This window comes from Cervus elaphus, chromosome 1, assembly GCF_910594005.1.
Source record: "Cervus elaphus chromosome 1, mCerEla1.1, whole genome shotgun sequence".
Classification (NCBI taxonomy): Eukaryota; Metazoa; Chordata; class Mammalia; order Artiodactyla; family Cervidae; genus Cervus; species Cervus elaphus.
Window position 1 is genome coordinate 32,071,621 of NC_057815.1, and position 13,478 is coordinate 32,085,098.

Sequence of the window (13,478 nt, forward strand, 5' to 3'; positions counted from 1 at the left end):
TGGTGACTGCAGACATGAAATTAAAAAACGCTTACTTTTTGGAAGCAAAGTTATGACCAACCTAGACAGCATATTAAAAAGCAGAGACATTAGTGCCAACAAAGCTCCATCTAGTCAAGGCTATGGTTTTTCCAGTGGTCATGTATGGATGTGAGACGCTGGACTATAAAGTAAGCTGAGCGCCGAAGAATTGGTGCTTTTGAACTGTGGTGTTGGAGAAGACTCTTGAAAGTCCCTTGGACTGCGAGGAGATCCAACCAGTCCATCCTAAAGGAAATCAGTCCTGGGTGTTCATTGGAAGGACTGATGCTGAAGCTGAAACTCCAATACTTTGGCCACCTGATGCGAAGAACTGACTCATTTGAAAAGACCCTGATGCTGGGAAAGATTGAAGGTGGGAGGAGGAGAAGGGGATGACAGAGGACAAGATGGTTGGATGGCATCACCAACTCAATGGACATGAATTTGTGTAAACTTTGGAATTTGGTGATGGACAGGGAGGCCTGGCATGCTGCAGTCCAGGGGGTCACAAAGAGTAGGACATGACTGAGTGACTGAACTGAACTGAATCCTATTTCTTCTGACTTCTGATGTTATCTCTACTACATACAAGTTCCTATAAATACATGATTTCTTTCTAAATTCTGTTCTGTTCCATTTGTCTTTTTTTCTAATTATTGCAAAAAACTTAAGCAAAGGTTGGATAATCACCTGTTAGGAAAGCTATTAGTATTAAAAAAACAAAAAACAAAAGGTTACATAAAGTTGACATGAATAAAAGCATACCTGTACAAGGTTTGTTTTTTAGTCCCTGACTCTTCAAAGATTTTTGAGGGATAGGGAATTGAGGGATACTTCTATTGCATACAGGTGCCGCCAGAGGCATATGAAGGACCTAGAAGAGAAGACTCCATTAATTATATTTTGTTTGAAAAGTGGCACTGAGCCATTTTCAGTTAATAAATCTTACCTGCCGAGGAGGAGCAGAAAAGCTATTTCCATTCTGTCCAACCACAGATACAGGAATCATTCCCACCATTCCTTGAAGTACCGGTTGGACTGGAGAAGCAATTATAATGGCAGATCCTTCAAAATCAAAGATGACAACAAAAACAACAATTCTCAATAAAATGGGATTTTTCTCTTATAAATATAAGGCACCAAAGTAATTATTAATTTGAAATAAATTCTATACAATTATAAATTCCTTTTTATATAAATCTACTTTCCTTAAAAAATTAGGGACAACAGCAAGGCTAACAAATTGAGAAAAAGTCAATCTGAAGTAAACTATTCTATGGCATTTAGTCAAGCTAAACATCATGAGTAAGCATCATAAGACTCTATAGCCAGGAGATCATATCATAGTTGTAACCTTGATTCCCCTAGGGAAAACAGTGAAATTGATTGAAAAGTTGGTAGTAAGGTTTCAAGTCTGAATCTTTTACCATAAAATTAGGTCCTACCTAACTGAAGACTGACTAAGACTTACTCACAAACCCAAGCTATTATTTCACTTGTATTTGTCCAAAAAGGTCCAGATAAGTGAGCAACCAGTCAAAACTGTGGGGGAAAGTACAATGTTCACACGGAAACGTCAACAATATAGTCTATGGCTATCATAATTCATTTAACCCTTTCCTGTAAGTGAATCTTTTCCTAATAAGTTCATTAACTGCTCCTACTAGCTTGATCTCCTCACCTTCATGAACACTTACAAGTCTCTCAAATACCTATCTGTCCTTGTGCTGCTTAAGATTCCCTTCCTTTTACTCCAAATACTACTCATTTCTCTAAACTTCAGCTGAAGATCCACACGGCCTACTAATTCTGACCCTTTCTTTAACTTTAGATCCATCAGTCTTGATACTTAACTGCTGATATTTAATCTGCTTTAACTATGCCCAAATGTAAAAAAAAAAAGTGGCGGGGGAGCGGGGGAGAGCTTGGGAATCTAAGAAGTGTAGATGAATGCGCCACAAACTCCACCTTCAAGGAACATACAATCAAGAACGACCATTAACACAGGCATTCAATTGAACTACATATAAAATGAATGTAGTAAATGCCATAAGTCCTCCTACAAGCAAAGAATTCAAAAGACAGGTATCAATTTTCAAAGGTGGAAAACAGTGAGAAATTACAAAGGGTATTACAGAGGGAGAAATTCAAGTTCTGTCTTGGAAGTCTGTCCAAACATGTAATAAATGTCTGGAAAACCAAGACTCTAACAGCTATTTAAGAAAAATCTCCCACAACACTGAGTTTTAGTAGGTATACAGCTTTTTGATGAATTAGCCTCCCCACTGCTCTTTTTCTTATAGCTTAGACATGGATTGAGAAGTAAGTGTGGAAAGAAAAAGAAGTGAAAAATTAAACCACTGAATTCCATAGCTGAGCAGTAGATTAAAAAAGAAGTGTGACTGAATTCTCTAAAGTAGAGACAGCATAATCACAAATTTCTGAATCTTACACTATCATCCATGATTTATTATTACCTTCTAGCCAATCACTACACACACAAATGAAAGTTGATCCCATCCCAGAGCAATGAACTTCACTATGATGTTCTTAGTTACCTTGTGAAAAGTTGGGTGACACAGCTTGATTGACAGCAAATACACTATTTGACCTTGGGGGTGTCTGTAATTGAGATAGTGGAGGTTGAGCAGTCATAGGTGCAGAATTTCCAGGCAACACCACAACATTTGACTGACTGACAGTTGTTCCTAAGGCTGTTGGATCAGTTACACAAGTAGCTATCAAAATATTACTTGAATTGCCAAAAGTTGTGCTCGTAGCTGGCATTAACTGTATGTATCCTCCATCCTTGGAAACACATGGCGTAACATTGGTTGAAAGAGCAATGCTGTCTTCATTCTGCATGTTGTTTACTGTAGAGTCTTCAGGTTTGAGTGCTAAAAGGCTCTGTTCCATTGAGGCTGAATCCCCGGTTCCTTCAGCAGATGAGACAGCATCTGTGGTTTCTTCTGAAGACAGGCATTTAACTAATTCTGCATTTCTGGCAGGTGATTTAGCAGGAGAAGACAAAATTATAGTTGGCAAGTTTTCTCCGCTGATACTAGAAACTGCACTGTTGAGTTCAGTATCTGAGGAAACAAATGGATCATCACTGATGATAATTTTGAGAGAGACTATATTTGATGCATCTATCTCTGTAGGTTTGTCCTTAGCAGATTTATTATTAGTGTTCTGGGACTCGGGATGAGACTCCCTCACTGAAGAACACACAGATTCTGAAGGAAGAGAATGTCTATCTTCTATAGGATTACTTTCTGAAGGCATCAATGTAACTTCTTCACAGTTATTTTCACCTAAAGAGAGAAAAATACTATCTCCATCTTCTTTTACAGAAGATGAAGGCTCTTGTGAATCCAAAGCAGCTTTCTCAGACTTGGAGGACTGAGTTTCATGTATTGCATGAGTTAGCTCAACAGATGATGAATCATTAGAAGGCTGTTTATTTGAAGATACTGAATCTTCAAGGTGAATTTCTACTTTTTGTTCAGATACAGTTAAACCTGAATTTTCAATAGATGCAGGTAATATCTGAAGTGAAGAATTATCTTGGCAATCTGCAAGTTGCTGTGATGCAACTGGTAACACATTATTAATTTCAATTTTATTCTGACGAATTTCTCTAGAATCTAGTGACTTGGAATCAGGGAAATCAGCTTTAAGTCTTCTTGTATCATCAGAACTTTCACAAAACTGACCTTTTTCAGATGCCTTTCCAGCTAATGGAATATTTTGGGGTAAAAGTTGAGAAGTTTTTCCAGAAAGAATTAAGTTCTCACTGTGAGTTTCACCACCAAGGGAAACAACTGAACTTATTGGTATAGGAGACTGGTCGGGCTGTAACTGAGATTCATTCTGTACACTTGGAGACAAAGAATTCTTTTCAACTTCCAGAGCCATTTCAGCCTCAGTGGACATCTGACCGGTGTATAATTCAGCACAATGCTGATTACATTCAGCATCAGAGTTTACTCTTTCGTTAAAGTCACTCAAACTGGGCACAGACTCAAAGGTAATATCAAGGTTACACTTCTGTTCAGTAGATACAACTGTTTTAAAGGCCTTTTTCTGGATGCTAGAGTCTATGTGGGAAAAATGTTCCTGGGCTTCCTGTCTAAGCTCATCATGGTTGCTGCCATTCTTCAAAACATTTGAAGTGTCTCCACTTTGATAGGAAGTACAAAATGAGGGTTGACCAGATGGATCATCTGCAAAATATTAGGATGGCAGAAACATATGGTGAGTGTGTATAACAGCCTGAGGTAGTCATCTTTAGTGCTAAGCCTATTTTGAGAAGGAGATAATTAATCTTTGACATACCAGCACATGGAAATATATTAAATTCTCTCATTTTTTGAGTATCAAAAAACTTACAGATACTTTTCTTATCACTGATGCCTATTTATACACGTGTCAAATTGTTTTTCAAGCTTTTTAGAAAACAGATGACACATGAAGAAAAAAACATATACTCTTAAGAACATTTAATATATACCAATATATAAAAATCGGCTACACAGTTTTTTCAAAACAGCTGACTTTTCAACTTCTACCATACTATTTGATATATTCATTAAGAAGATGCAATGGGGCCAAGTACATTTTGCATAACCAATATTTGATGTTACTGTGTACTGTTTAACATTTACTACACATCATATATCAATCATATGATCAGTACTGGGATATAAAGGTGAATGATCCAATTTGCCCTTGGTGATCTAGAAAGGGAGGCATATACAGAACAGAAAGTCATAATAAAACATGCTAATAACTGTAACAGTATAGGAACAAAAGGCACCTCTTCAAGCCTATGGAATGTGAGAAAGTGTTAAAAAAGAGGTATGGCATGAGGAGACCTTGACAAATAAAAGAAGTGCAATAGTCAGAAAAAAAGGGCATTTGAGAAAATACTGATATACTGTCATACATCATTCACAGTTTAGGAAATATTAACAATATGAAATATATAATGGGAAAAATCTAGAAAAATGTATAGGAACCATCATCAAATTCTGTTAATGTGACACTGGTAACATAATAGTGGGTATGGAGTGCATGAAAATCCCTATTGTGGGGAAATCAGTAGAAATTATATCCAGGTAGTCAGTTTCAATCAAGTGGGAAGAGACCTTTTTAGAAAATAGGATTTCAAGTTTAATTTTGTGCAGGACAGGGTACAATCTTCCACATATAATATATATGAGAAAGACATTCTACTTCAATTCAACCTAAGAAGAAATGGAGGATTGGGCTTGGATACAGGAAAAGGACTTTCAGTAGGAATATAGTCTGACATATTCCAAAACTAGGTTTTGGAAGACATAATGTGAAACTTGGGAGTCATGAGGTTTTTTGACAGAGCTGGAAGGTGTAATGGCATTTAAGAACAGATGAACAAAAAAGATTACGTTGGCATACCTTGGTGTAGACAGAAATGGACAGAGTGGTACCAAACAGGCATAAAGTCTAGCAAGTGTGAGATGCCAGGATAACATGAGAGAAGCCAGGATAACGGTTATGAAAGGAGTAGTGGTTGGGAAGGAATACGAACAGATGTTTTTGTGGTGCTGGCGGTATTCTATTTTCTGACCTGAGAGATTATTATGTGTGTGTTTGCTTGCTGATAATTCAATGAACAAAGTACATTTTTATTGTACACTTTTGCAAGTCTTAAGGGATTCCCAGGTGGTGCTAGCAGTAAAGAACCTACTTGCCAATGCAGGAGATTTAAGAGACATGGGTCTGATTCCTGGGTCAGGAAGATCCTCTGGAGAAGGGAATGGCAACCCACTCCAGTATTCTTGCCTGGAGAATCCCATGGACAGAAGAGTTTGGCGGGTTACAGTCCATGGGTCACAAAGAGTCGGACATAACTTGAAAAGCGACTTAGCATGCATCACAAAAATGAAATTTTAAAAAACTTGGCAAAATTTTAAAAGATCTAAGACAGACATATTCCCTGCCTGTCCTCAGTTACTGTAGGACAATTATGTGCCACACTGGTATTCCATGAGAGGCAGAAACATAAAGTGACTTAGTAAAGATACAGGTAATATGACCTAAAACCTCATAAAATCTATTAATTCAGGACCATCAGCAGAGTATACAATTTCCTCTAAATAAGAGGTATAGATACTGAGCACCCAGCTGTATTTGCTTGCTAGGCTGGATGATTAATAGCACAAGCCAACCTTACATATTAGGGATTTATTCTGAATATGTGTCTCAAAAAATTATGTTTGAAGTTATAGACTTTGGTTGAATTGGTCAACACTAGTCACACCAAATTGTGCATGTCAAGTCTATTACATCATGAAGGAACAAGTAATAAAAATTCATCTTTTAATCAAAGTACTAAGAGCATGGGAATAATTCAAACAATTTTCAAATTAAACAACACTTTGTGCCTTAGAGATTTTGAGATTGATATTAGAATTTAGACTGATATTAACAAAATCAAATTCTTACCAGATTCTTCTGTTTCAAAAGTACCTTTAACTGCTAGATTAGTTTCACCTGCTAAGACTACACTGGGATTGGTTTCCATATGCTGACTGCAAATGCCTTGTGATATATTTTTACTATTCTTTGTTTTACCTGTTAAAACGGGAATAGGGAAACAACTGGTTAAATGACCAAAATAAAAATAAGCACCAATTAATACATCTCGACAGTGGTCAGCAAATACTAAAGTTTGGTTTTAATTATAGTCCTTTGATTACAGTTTTTAACATGTTGCCTTATATATCATTGATTAAGTATGATTTTTCCTCTAGACCAGTACTTCTTATACTACTGTATATCATGGTATCATAAGTATCACTTATGATACTGTATATAATAATATACAGATCCAAGAATTTGCATTTTTAACATGTTCTCAGATAATTCTGATCTGCTAGTTTGGAGACTATACTTTTAGCACTACTGCACTAGGCCGTAAGATAGAAGGCAATGCCAATATTTTTATTTCTTTTGTATTATCCAACTGTGTTTAGTATAATGTATGCATAGTAGTAGACCACAACACATTTTTGATGACTGGAAATACTGCCCCACACTATCCCTCTCACCCACAAGACTGCTCTCTACTTTTATAGCTAAAGCATCTTTAGAAAAACAAGACATTCCTGGTGGTCCAGTGCTTAAGAATCAGCCTTCCAATGCAGGGCACGTGGGTTCGACCCCTGGTTGGGGAACTAAGATTCCACATGCCTCAGAGCAACCAGGCTTACATGCCACAACTAGAGAGCCCCACACACCACAATGAAGACCCAGTGCAGACAAAATTAAAAAGAAAGAAAACACTCTTTCATATGAAAAAACAGGAACTTTCTCCAGATGCTCTGGGATATGCTATTTCACTCTTTAAGCTATTTCTCTAAAGAAATTGGAGAAACATTGTTTCCAAACTATCTTGAAAGAAATGGTCTACCTACCATAGTCAAAGAGATCAAAGAGTGCCTGAAATGCTGGATCTGATTCTGTCTGCTCCAATATATCCTGTATAGCTTCTTCAGACATGTGGATCTCACTCTGCAAAAACAAAACATACAAAAGTGATTCCAACTGAATTGATATGGTTTAATACCAGCAAAGTAAATTAGAGGACATCTATTCCCTTCCAAGAAAATTTCTTCTCATTATAACACTATTCACTTAAATTAAAACAAGAAGACTAGCAAATAGAAAGTGAATGTTCCCTAATTCTACTATTTAATCGCTTTGGTGAATATATTCCCAAACATTAAAATAAAATAAACATAGGAATATTTACGTATACAAAGTAAAATCAAGCTGCACTGTTCTTTATTACTTGACATACACCACTGTGTACGTTTAAGTTATACCGTGTAATGAGTTGACAAACATATACTGTGAAATGATTACCAAAGGCTTACTTAATATTCATCATCTCATATATATTTTTTAAAAAGAAAAAATTTTTTTTTTTCCTTGTGAGAACTCTTAGGATATATCCTCTTAACTTTCAAATACTGTTGACTCTTGAACAACATAGGTTTGAACTGTGCAGGTCCACTTATATGCAGAATTTTTTCAATAAATATGTACTATAGCCCTACAAAATCCAATTTTGGCTGAATTTGTACTTGTGGAACTGATACACGAAGGGCTGATATAACGTTTGAAGTGCGCTTTTGATTGCATGTGGGGTCAGCACCCTAACCTCAAGCTGTTACAGCAGTGTTAACTGTAGTCACTGTGTTGTACATTGCATCCCCTGCACTTATAACTGAAAATTTGTACCTTTTGACCACCTTTGTCCAATTCTTCCACCTCATATCTCTTTTTCTATGAGTTTGGTTTAATAATGTTCTTTAATCAGCTTACTTCATACTAGTTTGTTGTACACTGCTTTCTAGATCCTCCAATATAAATCTATCTCACTCTTTTTATCTGCCTGTTTTTGACTCTTCATTTTATTTTTTAAAATCTTTGATTTTTTTTGGCTGTGTCATGAAGCATGTGGGATGTTAGTTCCTTCATCAGGGGTGGAAACTGTGCCCACTGCAGTGGAAGCAAGGAGTCTTAACTCCTGACTGCCAGGGAAGTCCCTGTATCCATATTTTAAATACTTCCTCTAAATGTTGGACAATCCTTGCTTATATGCTCATCCTTAAAAGCAGCATGCCAAAAGCTACCTTTAAATTCTGTTTAAATTCTTCAACTTTGGTGAAGCATACATTTGGATCCCAAGGGAGAGGAAATTCGTGTGGAGCAAGAGATAAGGTGGAACTCTCATGAAATGATTAAAAGCTTGCATTTTTAAAATGAAAATGGCCATCAAATGAAAAGAAAAACTAAAGAACCACTTAACCTTGGCAATGAAGATGTACAGAGAACATCAATAATTCTTGATGAAATGTGACTTAGAAGAAAGCCAGGAGCTTGAACAAATATTTCTTTATCTATGAACTTGAAAATCTATCCTAATGTAAATAATGTCAAGAGTCAACAATCCAATGTTAATCAAAGTATGAAGTGGTGCATACCCTCTTAGAAAAGTTACTGCTGAGGAAAAACATTTTTTTAGTAAATTTCTCATTACATTCAAACTTTAAAAATCATAATTGAAAGAATCCTGAAATACATGTTCCAAACTTCTCGGCCTGCCTTTTAGTTTTCTTTAATGATGCTTTTTAATTTTTAAAACTTAAAAAAATTTTATTTTTTATTTTTGGCGTGTTGTGCTGGTGCTGCACAGGCTTTTCTCTAGTTGCAGCAAGCGGGGGCTACTCTCTAGCTGTGGTGCACAGGCTTCTCACTGCAGCGGCCTCTCCTGTTGTGAGGCACGGTCTCTAGGCTTCAGTACTTGTGACTCGTGGGCTCAGCAGTGGCAGCTTCTGGGCTCCAGAGCACAGGCTCAGCAGTCGCGGTGCACGGGTATATGGGATCTTCCCAAATCAGTTATCAAACTGGTGTCTCTTGTATTGGCTGGTGGATTCTTTACCACTGAGCCACCAGGGAAGCCCCTTTAATGTTGCTTTTGACAAGCACTTTTTTTGAATTTAAGGAAGTCTTAAAATCAGTTGGTGATTTGTATAACCCAAGATATCCTGCCCATCCCAAGGTCACAAAGATGTATAAAAATATTTTAAAAATTTACCTATTTGTACAAGTGGCTCTGTTCTCTTAGTGAAGCTGATGCATGTACTACTCCATTGCTGTTCTTTCAAACTTATTGAAATCTGAATTTTTAACTTTTCCCCAATATACAATATTATGAATACCATGAACAGAGAGCTGTGTCTCCATTTTCTTATAACTTCTCACAGTATCTAACAGAGTGTCTTGATTACAGTAAGCACCTGATGTATTTGGGGAGAAAATATAAGCAAGGAGTCGAAGATTATAAAAATTTAGAATAGGGGATATGTTAAACTTTAAGACAGTGGAAGATTGCTAAATAATTTAAAAAGTGAAAGTTGCTCAGTTGTGTCTGACTTTGCCACCCCATGGACTGTCCAGGGAATTCTCCAGGCCAGAATACCGGAGTGGGCAGCCTTTCCCTTCTCCAGGCAGTCTTCCCAATCCATGGATCAAACTCAGGTCTCCTGAATTAGAGGCGGATTCTTTACCAGTTGAGTCACAAGGGAAGCCCAAGAATACTGGAGTGGGTAGCCTATCCCTTCTTCAGCGGATATTCCCAACCCAGGAATCAGACTGGGGTCTCCTGCAGTGCAGGAGAATTCTTTTACCAACTGAGTTATCAGGGAAGCCAGGCTGCTTTCAAAAAGCTTTTTCATATTTTGTTAAAATTTATTGAATTTCACTATAGGAAAATGTATAAAAAGTTTTTTTTTAAGTATTCTGAAGGAAGTGACAAAAAGAAAAAAAAAAAAACTCAGTGGTTTTACTCGGAATTCATTATCTGAAAGTAAACTGCTATCGTGAATTCATTATTATGAATTCCTTTTGTGGTAGAGCAACAAAATGACTACATTATCTCAGAGTCTAAGTAAAAGCATATGCAACAACCACAATTTCAGCTGTTCTTCAAAAAGATATTTGCAAATCTTAAAACACATATTGTTAAACTCTTCCTTTACCAGCTCATCCTCTTTCATCTTCACTGGTCACTGGACAGCAAGTGACTATAGCCCCTATTTAGATTCTCTCAGCAGTAAATCTCAAGACAAGTATTCATTTAGTTGGTAACTTCTTTTTAAAGTGTCTTGCTCACTTTTTGTTAAATATTACTTGGACTCTTCACATAAGTTTAACGTATCATTTCATTGTTTCTTTATATTTTTATATAGTTTGTGCCAGTGCAGAAGAAATGTAATTTATTTTATATACACTGTACAATACTCCTTAATGAGCAAAAATACATCCACTAATGAATCTTTAATCATTAAACATGAAATGCATGTTTATGAAATACATGATTGGTTGTTGTATGGATGCAGGAAAATCATAGATAGCTGCAAGAACTGGTTACAATTACCAGACCGGTTAGGAATGTCTTATTCTACCATCTCAATAAAGCAATTTTAACATATTTAAATCAAATCATTGTACCGCATGCCTAAAACTTATACAGTGATGTATGCAAACTATTTTTTAATACAACAGGAAAAAATATTTCAATTTTCATTTTGAAAATTCACCAACACATTTTCAGGAACAGATTATATTTGGATAATGAAGGAAATCTGTATTTTAATTATTATTTTAAAGCATCTTATACATATGGTTAGCAATGGTTTTGAAATGAAACCAGAATACTATCAGTTTTAATGATGAGTATATCTACTATACACACACACACACACACACACACACACACACACACACACACACACACACACACACACACACACACACACACACACACACACACACACACACACACTCCTCCCACCTTAACCGTACCTGAAGTCCCAGGAGTTCAGTTTTAATGATGAGTATATCTACTATACACACACACACACACACACACACACACACACACACACACACACACACACACACACACACACACACACACACACACACACACACACACACACACACACACACACACACACACACACACACACACACACACACACACACACACACACACACACACACACACTCCTCCCACCTTAACCGTACCTGAAGTCCCAGGAGTTCATCAATTGAAGTCTCTGGTTCAGTAGGGTTGCTATCTGTTTGCTTAGGTACTTGAGCAATACTATTGTCACTGTAATACACAAAGGAAAACTTTTATCATAGTTCTCAAGTAGGCAAAAACAAGTAGGTATTTTAAACACAAATATTTTACCTAGTCAAAAATTTATTAATGTTTTCTGCAAGCTTTTCTTGAAGAGACTTGTTGCTTAGTATCTTTTCTCGTGCATTTTCAATAACCATTTGCTGAAAAAGAAATCAGTATTAGCAAAAGCACAGGATAGAGTATTATGTTATTTGTTTAAAAAGAATCAATGGAAGCTGGATAGTTTTAATAAATCTAGGTAGAAACTCAAAAGTTATGGTGGTGCCTTCCATAGTAACACCAGAACTACATTAACCACTTAGAAGTATTTTCACAGATCCTTCATCAACTTCTTTTTCACTTTGGAACGACACAGTTCCAAACCTTTTACCTTTTCATACAAGGTTTTAAGTAAGCTGACTCTATTCTGGGAAAATGTCCTATTATATTGCATAATCCAGCAACAGCAATGTATTTACAGTTTCTTAAACATACTTTCTCACTTGGTGCATTTGCATGAGTTAGCTATTCTGACTGAACTGTTTCTTACTGGTAAATATCCCTACAGTCTGTTGCTGTTCTTCAGTCCCTGAAGTTGTGTACAACTCTTTGCGCCACCAAGGACTGCAGCATGCCAGGCTTCCTGGCCTTCACTGTCTCCTGATAGTGAAGTTTGCTCAGATTCATGTCCATCAAGTTGGTGAGGCCATCTAATCATCTCATCCTCTACCACCTCTTCTCTTTTTGTCTTCCATCTTTCCCAGCATCAGGGTCTTTTCTAATGAGTTGCCTCTTGACATCAGACGGCCAAAGTATTGAAGTTTCAGCTTCAGCATCAGTCCTTTCAATAAATATTCAGGGTTGATTTCCTTTAGGATTGACAAGTGTGATCTCCCTGCAATCCAAGGGACTCTCAAGAGTCTTCAACACCACAATTCGAAAGCATCAGTTCTTTGGCGCTCAGCCTTCTATATGGCCCAACACTCACATTCATTTGTACATGACTACTGGAAAAACCATAGCTTTGAATATACAGACCTTTCCATCTGTTTTTTAACATGCTGTGTAGGCATGTCACAGCTTTCCTTCCAAGGAGCAAGTGTCTTTTAATTTCATGGCTGCAGTCACCATCTACAGTGATTTTGGAGCCCAAGAAAATAAAACCTGTCACTCTTTCCACTTTTCCACCTTCATTTTGCCATGAAGTCATGGGCTGTACGCCATGATCTTAGTTTTTGAATGTTGAGTTTTAAGCCAGCTTTTTCACTCTTCTTTCACCTTCATCAAGAGGCACTTCAGTTTCTCTTCACTGTCTGCCATTAAAAGTGGTATCATCTGCATATCTGTGGTTATTGATATTTCTCCCGGCAATCTTGATTCCAGCTTAAGATTCATCCAGTTTGGCATTTCGCATGATGTACTTTGCACACAAGCTAAATAAGCAGGGTGACAATATATAGCCTTATTGTACTCCATCTCCAATTTCAAACCAGTCTGTTGTTCCATGTCCAGTTCTAACTGTTGCTTCTTCACCTGCATACAGAATTCTCAGGAAGCAGGTAACATAGTCTGGCATCCCTATTTCTTAAGAATTTCCCCCAGTTTGTTTGTGACCCTTACAGTCAAAGGCTTTCACATAGTCAATGAAACAGTAGTCGATGTTTTTTTGGAATTCCCTTGCTTTTTCTATGATCCAACAAATGCTGGCAATTTG

General features: G+C 36.9%; 1 protein-coding gene across 3 annotated transcripts in view; it reads right to left on the bottom strand.

Annotated features, from left to right (window-relative positions):
* LOC122691674 (protein NPAT) overlaps positions 1-13,478 on the bottom strand; it is a 53,501-nt gene that overhangs the window by 10,533 nt on the left and 29,490 nt on the right. For all 3 annotated transcript variants that reach the window (XM_043898373.1, XM_043898381.1, XM_043898389.1), the window contains 7 exons: positions 11,834-11,925; positions 11,665-11,752; positions 7,482-7,578; positions 6,511-6,639; positions 2,580-4,247; positions 971-1,086; positions 787-895 (listed from right to left, as the gene is read on the bottom strand). In XM_043898373.1, coding sequence (XP_043754308.1) covers positions 787-895; positions 971-1,086; positions 2,580-4,247; positions 6,511-6,639; positions 7,482-7,578; positions 11,665-11,752; positions 11,834-11,925 — 2,299 coding nt within the window. The remainder of the gene's footprint in view (positions 1-786; positions 896-970; positions 1,087-2,579; positions 4,248-6,510; positions 6,640-7,481; positions 7,579-11,664; positions 11,753-11,833; positions 11,926-13,478) is intronic.